Genomic DNA, 14,167 nt, shown 5'->3' with positions numbered 1-14,167 from the left:
TGAATACAAAACATAATCATCACATCTTGTGGGTTTAAAACATATGTAAAATTTGGGGTGCCTGGCAAGATCAGTCAGTAGAGCACGCAACTCTTGATTTCAGGGTTGTGAATTTGAGCCCCGGGTTGTACACGGAGCCTACTTAAAGAAATAAATAAAATAAATAAAACAAAATATGTATAAAATTTTAATTAAGGATACTAATAATGGGTGAATGGATAAATGAGATAAAGTGTTCTAAGGTCCTAGCACTATCAAGGAAGCAGAAACTGATAATTTATTAGACTATACTAAGCTAATGATGTATGTTATAATCTCTGAGGTAACAATATATAAGACAAGTAGTGAAAGAACATATAACAAATTAACAGACAGGATTAAATGGAATTATTACAGAATACTTGATTAGTAAAAGATGCCAAGAAAGGAGAGAAAAAGGAAAATTAACAGGTAGACCAAATAGGAACTAAACAATATTTGTATTTGTGGTAATTACATTAAATGTAAATGAGCCAGACAATCTAAACCACTAAGACTGTGAACCTAGATTAAGGAACAACCAAATAAAAGGATACGCTGATTACAGGAGGCATGACTAAAATATGAAGACAAAATAAATGAAAGGGTGCACAAAGATATAATATGCAGAAACTAATCAAAAGATGCTGGGAGCCGAACCGGCCTCTCTGGATGGCAATCACGGCAAGGAAGTGACATTGTTTGCAGCTCCTCCCATGAGAAATGAAAACTGGTATCTCCTTCTGCTACCATTAGCTCATGTTGGATATAAGCCTGCTGGTATTGACCAGGCCTCCCAATATTCCATATCAGACCCATATTCTGAATACAGATACCTCATAAGGAAAAGCATATTCCTGCCTTTACAAAAGAGACTTTAGATGAAAGCTCTATGGGCGTTGTCAAAAGGCTTTTCCTATTGGCCTTACAGACCCAAGGCTTAGATAATAGAGGGGGTTAAGAACACAAGAGTTACAATTGAGCCTGGCCCCGAGACAAAGAGCCTATTTTGGGGTTAAGAGCAGAACATAGCTACTACATATATCTTTGCTAATTGGTGAAGCATGGCAGTCCCTTCCTCAAGGCCTGCATTCCACAAACACCCTCCCTTACACTGGCAACTGGGATGAGGATAGATAAGAGTAGCTAAAACATAAACCCAGGTACAAAGATTGACACATTTAGGGCCCCCATGTTAGTTTCCACAAATAAACCAATTCAGAAACATTTATCTTCTTGAGAACCAGACAGAATAACTCCTAGCTTATCTATATACAATTTAACTTGTATGTTATGCTGTTTTTCACTAAGAGCATTCTGTTACTTCCTTGGTCGAAATAATTCTGTAATTGATATCACAAAAGGCCTACCAGTGTAAGAAATTCCTTTCTATGACTTCATCTTGTTGCTGAACCTTTAAATAAAGATACAAAAACCGACAGGACAGAGATGCCTGCCTGGTGATCAGAAAGAATCTCGGGGCTCTCTCATTCTCTTTCGCCGACACCATGCATCCTTCAGGGACCCCTGGACCTGTCAGAGCCGGCGCGGCCTCCGACAAAAAGATAGGTGGTATGGTTAAATTAATATCAAATAGAGTAGACTTTAAGTTAAGAAACATTAGACTCAGAGACATTTCATAAGGTCATGAAAGATAAGAAAAGTCTGACACTTTTCCAGGTTAAAGAAGACTAAAGAGGGGTGCCTGATGGCTCAGTTGGTTAGGCATCTGCTCTTGATCTCAGCTCTGGTCTTGCTCTCAGGGTCATGAGTTGAGCCCTTTGTTGGGCTCCATGCTACTAGGGTGTGCAGCCTACTTAAAAAAACAAAAACAAAAACAAAAAAAAAGACAACACTGACAACTAAAGAGACCTGACAAGTGAATGCAACATATGGTGCTGGATTGAGAAAAAGAATAACTATAAAGGTCATAAAAGTCATAAAAGTCAGCTTCAAAATATATGAAATAAAAATTGACAGAAATAAAAGGAAGAAAAAAGAAATCCACCATCACAATAGACGTGAACACACCTCTGTCAATGGTTGACTGAATAAGCAGACCAAAAACATGAGTAAGGATACAGACAATGCAAGCAATGCAACTAATAAACTTGGACTAATTTACCTAGGGGGGACATTGCCCCCCAAGACAACAGAATACAAGCTCTTTCAAAGTGCTGATGGAGATATAATGAAACTGACCATATGCCAGATAATAAAGCAAGCCTCTACAAATTTCAAAGGAGTAAAGACATTCATGTTCTCTGAACACAGTAGAATGAAGTTAAAACTCAATAAATGAAACACTACAAGATAAAGCTATAACTTCTTATAATGAAGAAAGCACAGAAGTCCCCACTGACCCACCCAAAGAAAAGGTACAAAGACCCGTCAAACGTATACAGAAGGGGGCTTCAAGGGTCTCCCACTGACCAAATCTGGGACAATTTAGACATCAAAACAAACAGAGTAATAGACTGTAATCTGTTGGATAAAAACCAGAATTTATGAGTCCATAATGAAAGAAAGAAAAAAAAAGGAAAGGTCAACCATAGAGTGACAACTAACAAATGCGGAAGGAAAGATGGTGTTAGAAAAATCACTATTTTAGGGGTGCCTGGTGGCTCAGTCAGTTGAGCATCCAACTTCGGCTCAGGTCATGATCTCACAGTTTGTGGGTTCGGACCCCACATCAAGCTCTGTGCTGACAGCTAGCTCAGAGCCTGGAGCCTGCTTCAGATTCTGTGTCTCCCTCTCTCTCTGACCCTCCCCTGCTCACGTTGTCTGTCTCTCTCTCTCAGAAATAAATAAAACATTTTAAAAAATCACTATTTTGTAACCCTCGTGGTGTGATAGCTTTATCATCAGTCAAAACCTGCCAACTAAAATTAAATTAGAATCATCTTAGAGTCTTAAAAGATTCAATTCCTTTATTCTCATTTCAAAAGTAAGTAAAATTAAGCATTCAAAGTAGCATGATGGTGCCTTGATCCTGAGAAATAAATGTTTGTTACACATATGCGCGCACGTGCACACACACACAGACACACACGGGTCTGAAACAGACAGTGAACCTTATTAGAATTTCCATTTTCCATTACAATAGATATGAAATGGTTACCTGGGCACAACAAATGAAGGCAATGGAAAGGGTCAGTAAGAAGACTGAAGACACAACAACATCAACTGAGCGCTGTGGACCCCGTCTCTGTGGAGTGAGACATATAGGTTGATGTTAATATTTAAGATTACACACAGAGACAGCAATGGCCCTCAAATCACTCACACTGAGGCTTACAACATCAATGTGAAAATAAAGGCTTATAAGAAGTCTCTGGCACAGGATTTTAACATATTCTGGATGTGTTTAACTTTAGGCATTGAAATTCATGGTGTTCCAAGTTACGGGTGTGAGTTATTCACTAATGTATTTTCAGCTGGAGTATTTTCCATAAAGTCAGAAAAAGAGACAATTTTCAATTTCTCACTCTGCCCTAGGAATTTATATTTTCTTTTCCCTTCCTAAGCTTGGCAGACAGATCACTTCCAACCCGGTGTCCAGGGCATCTGTCAGCCACTGATTCACAGAACTAACCACACTGGCCACTGAGTATGTGCTGCCAGAAACCTCAGTGAGCGTGTTTTCTGCATATTCCTGCACACATTCTATCATCAAATGAAACTCACCTTGAGAAAAGAGCGCAGTGATAACCATATCTTAATGTTCTCCACCTTTTTAAGTCTGAAATGAGGTATTTCATACTTCCTAGCCTTCCTGGCAGAAGTAATATGGCTGAAGAGTTTTGCAAATAAAAATCTCTAGAGGCGGTTAAAAAAAAAAGTCACAAAGTAAAATATACATGTGTGTCTCAGAGTATATTTTTATAATTGTAAACAATATTCCCAACATATAAAAAATAAACGGATGACATTCTAATCAGTGATCACTTAGACTAAGGTAACAGCTCATTATCCTGTTGCTTCCAAAGCATATTCTATAGTAACACATGCTTTTGATATATGGTACACTCTTGACATTTTCGAGAAATATTCTTTGGAGACCTTTGTGAATCCCCAGTCTCACAAACACAATTGTTTATCAGATTTCTGGTTTAGTTCCAAATTAAATTTCCACTCAAAATCACATGTTTTGCACCCTTCACCAGTATATCAAGTCTTCAATTCTTCATTCTTACCAACTCGATACATTTATTTCTCACTTGTTTCTTCCACAGAACATTTTCACTTTGAGAGTCACTACATATGTTATGGGTAAACAAGTGCAAAGGCCCACTGAGGCATAGGTGCTGTGCAGCCTGCAGAGCTCGCTCTCTGCCTAAGGCACTTATTCCTGCCCATGAGCTCAGGGAAATTTCAGATTACAACACGCCATTTGTGAATAATCGACAGCACAAGTGTTAAACCCACAAACACCAAAAGTTTGCCCGTCAGTCCCTCACTGTCCACATTACTTTCTGGAGAGAGAACCAATCAACAGAACAAAACAACTCAGTGGACTCTCACATGCAAAAGCAGGGGCGAGACACTTAATTGTCTACTGACCTGTTTATACGTTCTCTCTGCCACACACATCATGAAAAAAAAAATCCATGTAAGACACAATCGTTCAAAAAAATTAATCACAGACAAAATAATCATAGGTGTAACAAGCGGTCCCCCGCAGAAGAGAGTCAGGATCTCCTCAGCCGAAATAGACTTTAGCTGGTCAAAACTCTTCTCCCGGAAAAGTCGGTGTAAGAAAGGGAAAAACGCTAATCCAATGGTGACGGCGTTTCCCAGCATCTGATAACCTAGTCCTTGCTGATACGCATTAACCTGGGAATTAATTTAAAATGTCACATTGAGATTACACAGTCAAATGGAATTGTAAGGCAGTTTTTATCAAGTACTATTTAGATTATTAAAAGCAAAATGTTTCAAATCTAAAAGAAGTACAAATAAAGATGATGTACAGATTTACGACTCCTGGATTGTTACAAAGGAGGCTTAGAAGAGATCAGGAACACTGGGTAGAGTAACCCTGAGTAACTGATCACGTTCACAGAGAACTTTGTAAAAACTAAAAAAGTATATACTACCAAGTAAAGATACTAACTATAAAAATTAAAAATATGTATCTGCATGTTTCAAAAGCAGTCGGTGTTTCGATCACTGAATAGATCCTATGAAATAGCTGATCATTAAACAGGTTTTTTGCAAAATCTGAAGACTTCCGAGGTCTTACCCTGCTCATGATGATGCCACTTATTTCCAACACGGACATATCCGTCTTTTTGCACTCGTTCCCTTCCCAGATTATTGCACTGACTCGATCAGAGGCAGGGCTTGAGTTCTGAAGCCAGAATAAGTGGTTCTAAAAAGAAAAATGTAAAACTATCTTCATCCACCCTTCTTTCTTTCCTCAGCCGGGTTCTCTCCCCATTGTCCAGCCCCCAGGCCCCGTTTTCCAGGGTCAGGCCTCATCCATCCTTCTATTCTCTCCTTCACACAGCTCGATACCGATGACCACCTCCATGATGCTGATCTCTGGTCCTTTTTTCTTCACTAAGCCATTATCTTACCTAGAGAGAAGCTAAATGTCTTCTGTAATTACAGAAAGGAGGATTCCATGATCTCCAAGGTGGCTTGGCTTCCCTTGCTAAATATACACCGAGGATAAGCTTGGTGTTTTCATGGAATGTTAAGAAGAAAAGTATTTCTAGAGCAGCATGACTATACTAGAGGTAGCAGGAAGTTAGCTAGAAGAGCTATTAATAGGCCTTACAAGTTGCATGAATAACTGAGGAGTAAGCCTTTCTCTGGTCTAATCAGGACACAGAAAAGCATAGAAAGCTCAAGAGGAGAGGGGTCCCTGATGGCTCAGTAGGTTAGGTGTCCGGTTCTTGGTTTTAGTTCGGGTCATGATCTCACAGTTCGTGGGTTCGAGCCCTGTGTCAGACTCTGTGCTACTGGCGCAGAGCCTGCTCAGGATTCTCTTTCTCTCTCTCTCTCTCAACTCATCCCCCACTCATGCTCTCAAAATAAATAAATGAACTTAAAAAAAAAAAAAGAAACAGAAACAAATAATTAGGGTGGGGGGAAGCAATTAAGGAGAATGGCATCATTCCATCTGCAGGGTGGAAAAGCAGACAAAGGGAGCAAGCCCACAGACGCTGCTACAATGACCCAGACAGCAGACAATGACAGTCCACCCCAAGCGGGGGAGACACAAGTCGATAGACACAGATATTCTTCAGTGGAGTCAAGAGGACACAATAGGAACATACTAAAGAGGAACATACTGAACCCCTGCACAGTTCAGTCCATTAGGCATCCAGCTCTTGGTTTCAGCTCAGTGAGTTTGAGCCCCACATTGGGCTCTGTGCTGGCGGTGTGGAGGCTGCTTGGGGTTCTCTCTCACTCCCTCTCTTTCTGCTCCTCCCCCACTCATGCTGTCTCTGTCTCTCTCAAAAATAAATAAACTTTTTTAAAAAATTAAAAAAGAAAAAAAGGAACTTCTCCAAGGTCTCTGTCTTAGGTGGTCGGTGGTGGCATTCAAACCATGGGGAGTGAAAGAGGAACAGCGTGGAGAGGGCAATTGGGAAATGAGGACTTCCTTTTGGTATGGTTTCATATTACCTAATTAGGCTTATATGTGCCTTAAAATTATACTGAAAATCCCAAAAGTGCAAAGAAGGTCAAGGTCATCAGAATGTCACACATAACTACTGGTTATGTATAATTTATTATACATAATACACATACTTTATATGTATAATTACATATAATTTAGATGAATCTTCAGACTAAACGTAAAGAATATTTAGATTCAAACTTTGACAGCAAAATTGAAAGAAAGAAGCTTAAAGCCTTAATGAGAAAATGTATGTTGTTTCTGGGTAGTTTTTAAAAATTGTGTAATTTCATGAATCTTTTTTTTTTTTCATGAAAATGTGTAACCTAAATCAATAGTATCCCAGAACCAAGGAAATGCAATGATTAAACAAATGAATGTCCACCATCCAGGATCTATAAATCGCCGTGGAAACCAACAACAGAAATACGCTGTCCCCAAACATCTGAAATGTTGATCTGGGAACCGCCTTTTCACCATTCAGTCTACCCAGCAGCAGAGGAAGCTCTCTTGTGAAGTTAACAATCATTCCGGTTCCAGAAGTACTTAAGCAGAGGCCACTGATCGTCTGATGGAGACACTATACTGATGCTAACATTTATTGGGTGCTTATCCTTTGCCGGACACTGTGCCAAGCACTTTCTATTATCTCATTAGCTGCATCACAACAGCACCGAGAAGGATAACTATTATTTCCACGGGAGAATTCCTTCATTGGGTGGAAGGTTCAAATACCTTCTAAGGAATCTCCAATTGCAGGCTCTCTGATTTTATGATATTAATATAAAGCCTAAAACTAAAAGCATCACTTGGTTTATACATCACTAGAGAAGCAAGCAACGCCATTTCTTTGTAATTCACAAACGACGCTGCGATGTCTCTGAAAATAGGAGGCTGATGTACCATTTGAACAATGCTTTGCTCACATAAAATGAATGTTAAGGATGATTCTCAGGAAAATAAGGAGAAAGAGTGTTATGAAGAACAATTCGGGTGAGGACAATTCTGGAGTACTTGCCCCTGAGTTCTAATGCCAACATCTTCACTTACAAATTGCACTCGATTTCCTTGTCTCTGCGTTAGGGATGATAATGGTATCTACCTTGTTTGCCTGTCGTAAAGCCAAGTGAGAAGCACGGTCCCTGGCACATGGAGGTACACAGGAAGTACTGGCTACCATCACCTTTACGGACCTGCTGAAACACGTCTTCTCTGGGGCCACGCTTGGCCCCTGAGTGGAGAGCGTCCACACGGGTCCCCTCGCTGTCACTGGTGGCAGACGACCGGCACTCTGGGCCATGCAGCAGGTCGTCCCACAGCATGTCCTCGGTCTCTGAGTCGTGCCGGGTGCTTTCGGAGTCTCTCCTGGACATGGTCAGGCTTCGGGAGCCTCCGCTCACGCCAGACCGAGAGCCCTTCAAAGGAAAACAGAACACCAAAACTATATATTTGTTTCATCCATGTTTAAGAACAACCACGTATCTGAAATAAAATTAAAACAAGTTATCTGTGGTGACGGCTGGCAAGCTCCCATAAGTCGACCCCCACAGACTGGTCTGTTCTTAAGGCTTCACGTAACAAGAATACATTTTAATGTATAAATGTTGAACCCTGTGGGACTCTAACAAGCGGGGCTTTAAAACTCTAAGAACTCATTGTCAAACCATGAGAACCTTCGACTGAAGTGCCCCAGAAAGGTGTGGCTGAGCCTTCTGACATTCCCAAGTGTCCCCTACTCTGCCCGTGGCGAGCGTGACTGCAGACCTGGTCACGCCCTGGGGCCCAGCCAGCCACGGAAAGGATGGTGAGGCTGAGCCCAGGCTGCCAGTCGGCTCTCCTGCAGCACAAACACACACGAACACTTCCCCACGCCCCCAACTGCCTGGTCAATCAGAACAAAGCCCAGCTCCCCCCACCGGCCCCGTTCACTTCTGAATTATAACATGTGTGACGTGCAACATGCCTATCCGCTGCGCCATGATCCGCTGCTCCCCTCTCTCAGGGGTCCTTTCTCAAAACTCTGTCTGCATCAGCATCAGGGCCTCTGACAAAGCAGTGAGACTTATGGATAAACTCTGTACCCCAAGTAAAGAGGAGGGAGCCTTCTTGTCCCCGGGGGATGGAGAAGGCTCTTGCCTGCTGAGCAGCAGATTATCTCTGACACTTTTAAGATCGGAGTCACAGTAAAATGGAGCCCCTTCTCTTTCTGGGCGTGCACAGCCCCACAAAAGAGGTGAGCAGCCAGGGAGGTAGATGGGCAGCCCACAGCAGGGGAGGCCAGGCAAATACAACCACTACTTCAGGACAACCAACAAAAAAGGCCATGGGTAAGGTTACCACAGTAGGGAAAACACCCTGAGCAAGGACCTCTCAGAAGGCTACATTACCTGACTGAAGGCTGCCGATTCAAACTCTGATTCCGCCAGACTATCTGAATCCCGTGCAGTGTGACACCACTTGGTGGTGCTTTTCTTTACCTGCTGAGAAGCAAGCCAATAAACAACAGGAAAGCATGTCAAATATCTGGTTAGCATGCAGAGCTTTAGGAGGTAACGCCTATACGTTTACAAACTAGAAATTACCTGAGTGTTTAGGTGCCTAGAAAGTATTGACTTTCTATTCTTAACTTCACAGCCATTGTCGCTGGAGGCCCCTTCCACGCTCCTGCGCAACAGCATCATCTGCGTCCGCACTTCACCGTCCTCCTCACTTGACAGGTCATCTGAAATCCCATTACCCAGATGCCTAAAAGCCTCCTACAAAGAGAACAGCAGTTTCTCCCCAGGGGACAGCCCATAATACTCTAGTGAGCTGCACGTGTAAAAACAAACAAACCAAAAAACACAAACAAAAACAGGTACAAACTAAGAAATGGTCAAGGTAAACCAAAACTGAACAAACCTATACCTTACTTGGTGTCAGTAAAGAAAACTTCCGAACTCTATTGGCTCTAAGCAGCCTAACCAATGAGGTGGTATCGTGTTGAGGTTAAGCACAGGCTGAGTCTGAATCAGAGCCCTTCGGCCTCCTGGCTGTGTAACCTCAGGCAAGTTACCGAGTCTCTGGGGCTCCTTTTCCTCAGAGGAAAAGGGATGATAATGAAAGAACCACTCTCACAGAGCTGCTGAGATGACTAGATGACTTACTAGACGTAAGCACTGAGAAGAGCACCTGGTTGCAGAAATGACTCAAAAAGCTGAGCTATTTTTGTAATTACTGAATGTCATGGTCAAACAAATGAGATTTTTCAAGACTATAAGATGAAGTGTAGTTTTAGAGATGAAACATCTCTGCTAAACCTAGAAAATAGGTTCCCAAACACCACCATATTATCACTGCATCTCTGGAATAGGACACAGGAGCCTCTACACTGATCTGTTGACGACACCCACCAGCCTGCTCCTCGGGCGGGATCAGTAGCTGATGAAAGAACAAGGTCTAGTCCCAGAAATTAAAAGAATAAACTACAGTCTTCGCGTTGCTCGCCTTTTCAGGTCCTGTGGTTTTACGTTTCACTTATTTGTTAGGACAAATTACACAAACCTATTAGTAACTATTTGGGATCTCTAGCAGGGTCGAAGAACAGGAACATTTCATGCAGGAAAGAAAACATCTTGCTGTAAATACTCATCTAAATCTTACCCGATGGCATTTATCTCCATCTGAAAATTTTGCTTTCTCTTTTGTTTGCCACATTTGAATCTCTGGTTGACACTGTCTCTTCTTAATGATAGGATGCATACAACTTGGGTCATTATCAGTTTCAGTCCCTTTGTTACATATTAATTTTACTCTTTTAATTCTAATTTGAAAAAAGTAAAGAAAAGATTACTCGCATGAACTACCTTTCATGAAATCACTTTCTTTTGAAGGATATAATACAGCTGACCTTGAACAACATGGGTTTGAACTGCGGGTTCCACTTATTCATGGACTTCTCAAAAGCCAAAGGACAGTATTATAAATGTATTTTCTCTTCCTTATGATTGTCTGAACACGGCTTATTCTTTACCTTACTTTATTGTAGGAATACAGTATGTAATACATATAACATACACAATATATGTTTATTAACTATTTATGTTATTAGTAAGTCTACAGGCACCTTTACCCAAGGTCAATTGTATAATATTCTGGAAACCAAGAAAATGCAGACATCCTATTTTCAGGCTCCAGCTTGCCTAAGGGTATAGGAAGCCAGAATATAGCTATCTCAAGTTAATTACACAATTAATTTTGAGAGTAAGCCTCCTGTTTTCAGTTTTACAAGGAGGCAGGTTCAGTCTTCTGCATTTTCCCTCTCAAACACAGTGCCAATGCCTACCTCACATCACATGTTTATGCCACTTCTTAGAATGTCTTCCCCTCACCTGTCCTTCAAGGCCCAGCAATTCTTAGCTCCTTCAGGACTCTCCTGACTTCTTCACCCCTGAATAATGACTCTGTCCGCTCAACTACATAGCCTTTCGTCAGCACGTAATCACTTGTAATATTTTTACATCGCTGTGACGGTATCATACTCTTATCTTCCTATTTAGACAGCAGAATCACTGAGAACAGGGTTCCAGTGCCCAGCACAATGGTCAGCACAAAGACCCAAACACTTCAACTGAAGACTGTAACCTGTCCTTAGAAAAGTATGGGAATATACAGGTGCCCTCTGCTTCTCAAAAGTTTACATTGCATCATTTAGCACTTATGGAAGGCTTCCGTTAATACCTGCCATGTTAACCAAAAGAAACCTGAGGAGGATTTTTGCTTTTACGAAAAAAGGTGTAAAGTGAAACTCCCACTCAGCATTGTTTCACAGTGAGCCGGTACACGAGCAGCGCGCGCCAGCTGCCCTCCTGCCACCCTCCAGCCACAGAGTGGCCCCTTAGCACTCCTTCGCTGGGAACTACACTCAGCATCAAGCCTCCAGAGCTTTGAACTGTGTCTGTGAGCTTCTGTGCTTTGTCTCAATCCATTAGCAAGATGTGTCCTAAGGTATCAGAAAAGCCTGAGAGAGACTATTTTTAGGGGGTCCGAGAAGGCTCAAAAGTTTTTCTGCAGAAATTAATGGTAATTGCTTCTTCACTTTATTCCATTTGGGCCCATGAAAGCTTTCAGAGAACACTCTGCTTTTGGAAAGTGGGGGAAATGTGTACTTTATCTTCAAAAAAAGAACTGCAAGGGGTGCCTGGGTGGCTCAGTCAGTTGAGCGTCAACTTCGGCTCAGGTCATGATCTCGTAACTCGTGAGTTTGAACCCCGTGTCAGGCTCTGTGCTGACAGCTCAGAGCCTGGAGCTGCTTCTGTGTCTCCCTCTCTCTGCCCCTCCCGTGCCCTGCTCACACTCTGTGTACGTGTGTGGCTCTCTCTCAAACATAAAGAAACATTAAAAAAAAAAAAAAAGAACTGCAAAAGAACTTGGTTTCTGAGTCAGAATCATTAATATGTGACAAAATAACTATTTCTTCAGGTCATACTCGTGTTGACCTGCAAAATCATGAAGGAGACGGAATTTGTTTTGGATCCATTTCCTTTTCTGTCTTATAGCCCAGCAATAGCAGCATCCTGCATCCCATTCCTAAAGAGGTGTCAGCTTCCACACTGAAAAATACCTGATCGTTTTAAATTTCTTTTTTCCTTCTCGATGTCCGCTGGTGTGGCTTAAAATATTTGCCCTTTCCAAGTGTTTATATTTCTATAATCTTGTGGTCTAAAATACTGTTAAAAATCAAACAGAATGAAACTTTCATGCTAGAATACAGGACTTATGGGTAACAAGGCACCAGGAGTAAGCAAACCTTTTTAGAATCCTTAAAAATCTCACCACAACTTTAACAGGCTTACAGTGTGTACTCACAATCAGATTATATACTAGGATAACACTGATGTGAATTCAAAATCAAGTAAAAATTCCAATGTAGGCCTTCTCACCTGTTGCCAAAGAGAGTGCCCCAGAAACCACCAATGAAGGGTACAGATTCCAAAGTTTCTACTCCTCGGACTTTATCAGAGGAGTTATTTCCATTTTCTCGGCTTCCATCACCATTTACAGTTTTTCGTAATTTTCTACAAAAAAATATTTCAACAACTTCAGGTTATTCAAGAAATTTCATATATCTGCCCAAAATATCCATACGCAAAATGAGACCAATGAGTTACTGCCTGAAATTGAGTATACTGAACTTCATGTAATGAGGATAAATCATGCAAGAATATTTCTGACTTATGGGCAAAACCAGGGTCCAAAGCAAAGTCCTATGCTATCATTTTGTTTAATATTTAAAGAAACTGAACTGATATTCAAAAATATTACTAGAAAAAATTTTTTCACATGTATGACCAAGAGTCTTTTCAGGTACCCTCAGTACCACTGTCAGAAGTCTATCCATTTGACACATTTAATCAGAGAACACAAAGTAACAGCAACTGGTCACTTTGTATTGATACCCTAAGCAATTTAAATATATATCCTATAATTCACCAAGATACATCACATGTGATTTCCTTAGTAATCATTAATTGAACAGAATCTTCAAGGAATCCTTTCTTTGGAAAAAAGCCATGTTTTGAAAATAACATTAAAAAATAAGAATAAATATGTTGAAATTTATTGCACCAAATGAAAAAAAAATCTTATTTGGTTACTGCCTAGGAAATCAAACATCTACAGATATTCTGAGAAAAGATAATAACACTTTTGGAAGGTAATATACATACGTTTACCTTAAAAACCTTTAACAGTTCCAAAACTCACACATGGCATATAACCAATGAAAACATAAAGGGAATTCAATATGTAGAAAAGTGAAATTAAACTCTATTAAAAGCTTAGAACAGTTAGAAATCCATTCTTTATATAGCATTGGGGAAAAGTAAAAATTTTAGTAGCACTAACTCAATGTACTAACATCCTTGCTTACATAGTGAATTTATACCAAATTTTGATAGAGACTGAATTTTGAAAAATGTTTTTTCAAAATCACTATTTAAAGTAAATTTTACAAGTATAATGTGGTATCAGATTTTTCTTTTTTTAATGTTTGTTTATTTCTGAGAGAGAGAGAGAGAGAGACAGAGTGTGAGCAGAGGAGGGTCAGAGAGAGAGGGAGGCACAGAATCTGAAACAGGCTCCAGGCTCTGAGGTGTCAGCACAGAGCCCAAAGTGGGGCTCAAACCCACGAACCGTGAGATCATGACCTGAGCTGAAGTCGGCCGGTTAACCGACTTAGCCACCCAAGCACCCCTCAGATTTTTCCTTTTAAACAACTGTACTAAATGACAAATCCCACCTGAGATTAAAAGGTCACAAGATTTCTTAGCATCAAGAAGAGGAGTGAAAAGAACTCTTTTTTTAAGGCCAAAAAAATTTTAAAAGAATTGTAAACCAGGAAGATGTTTTATTAATTTCATCAAAGATTTTAGGGGTGTCTGGGTGGCTCTGTCGGTTAAGCGTCGGACTTCGGCTCAGGTCATGATCTCATGGTTCGTGGGTTTGAGCCCCACGTCGGGCTCTGTGCTGACACCT

At 40.8% G+C, this 14,167-nt stretch overlaps 1 protein-coding gene across 5 annotated transcripts in view; it reads right to left on the bottom strand.

Moving 5' to 3' along the window:
• Nucleotides 1–14,167, bottom strand: part of PHTF1 (putative homeodomain transcription factor 1) — a 59,106-nt gene that overhangs the window by 4,470 nt on the left and 40,469 nt on the right. For 4 of the 5 annotated variants that reach the window (XM_039249113.1, XM_039249109.1, XM_039249112.1 and 1 more), the window contains 9 exons: nt 12,574–12,708; nt 10,295–10,454; nt 9,235–9,408; nt 9,040–9,129; nt 7,846–8,067; nt 5,264–5,392; nt 4,582–4,854; nt 3,706–3,837; nt 3,140–3,226 (listed from right to left, as the gene is read on the bottom strand). In XM_039249113.1, the coding sequence (XP_039105044.1) occupies nt 3,140–3,226; nt 3,706–3,837; nt 4,582–4,854; nt 5,264–5,392; nt 7,846–8,067; nt 9,040–9,129; nt 9,235–9,408; nt 10,295–10,454; nt 12,574–12,708 (1,402 nt within the window). The remainder of the gene's footprint in view (nt 1–3,139; nt 3,227–3,705; nt 3,838–4,581; nt 4,855–5,263; nt 5,393–7,845; nt 8,068–9,039; nt 9,130–9,234; nt 9,409–10,294; nt 10,455–12,573; nt 12,709–14,167) is intronic. The other variant, XM_039249111.1, reaches the window with a different exon arrangement.

The sequence above is a fragment of the Hyaena hyaena genome, unplaced genomic scaffold (assembly GCF_003009895.1).
Source record: "Hyaena hyaena isolate Hyena2069 unplaced genomic scaffold, ASM300989v1 scaffold_330, whole genome shotgun sequence".
Classification (NCBI taxonomy): Eukaryota; Metazoa; Chordata; class Mammalia; order Carnivora; family Hyaenidae; genus Hyaena; species Hyaena hyaena.
This window is presented reverse-complemented; position numbering and strand designations above follow the sequence as displayed.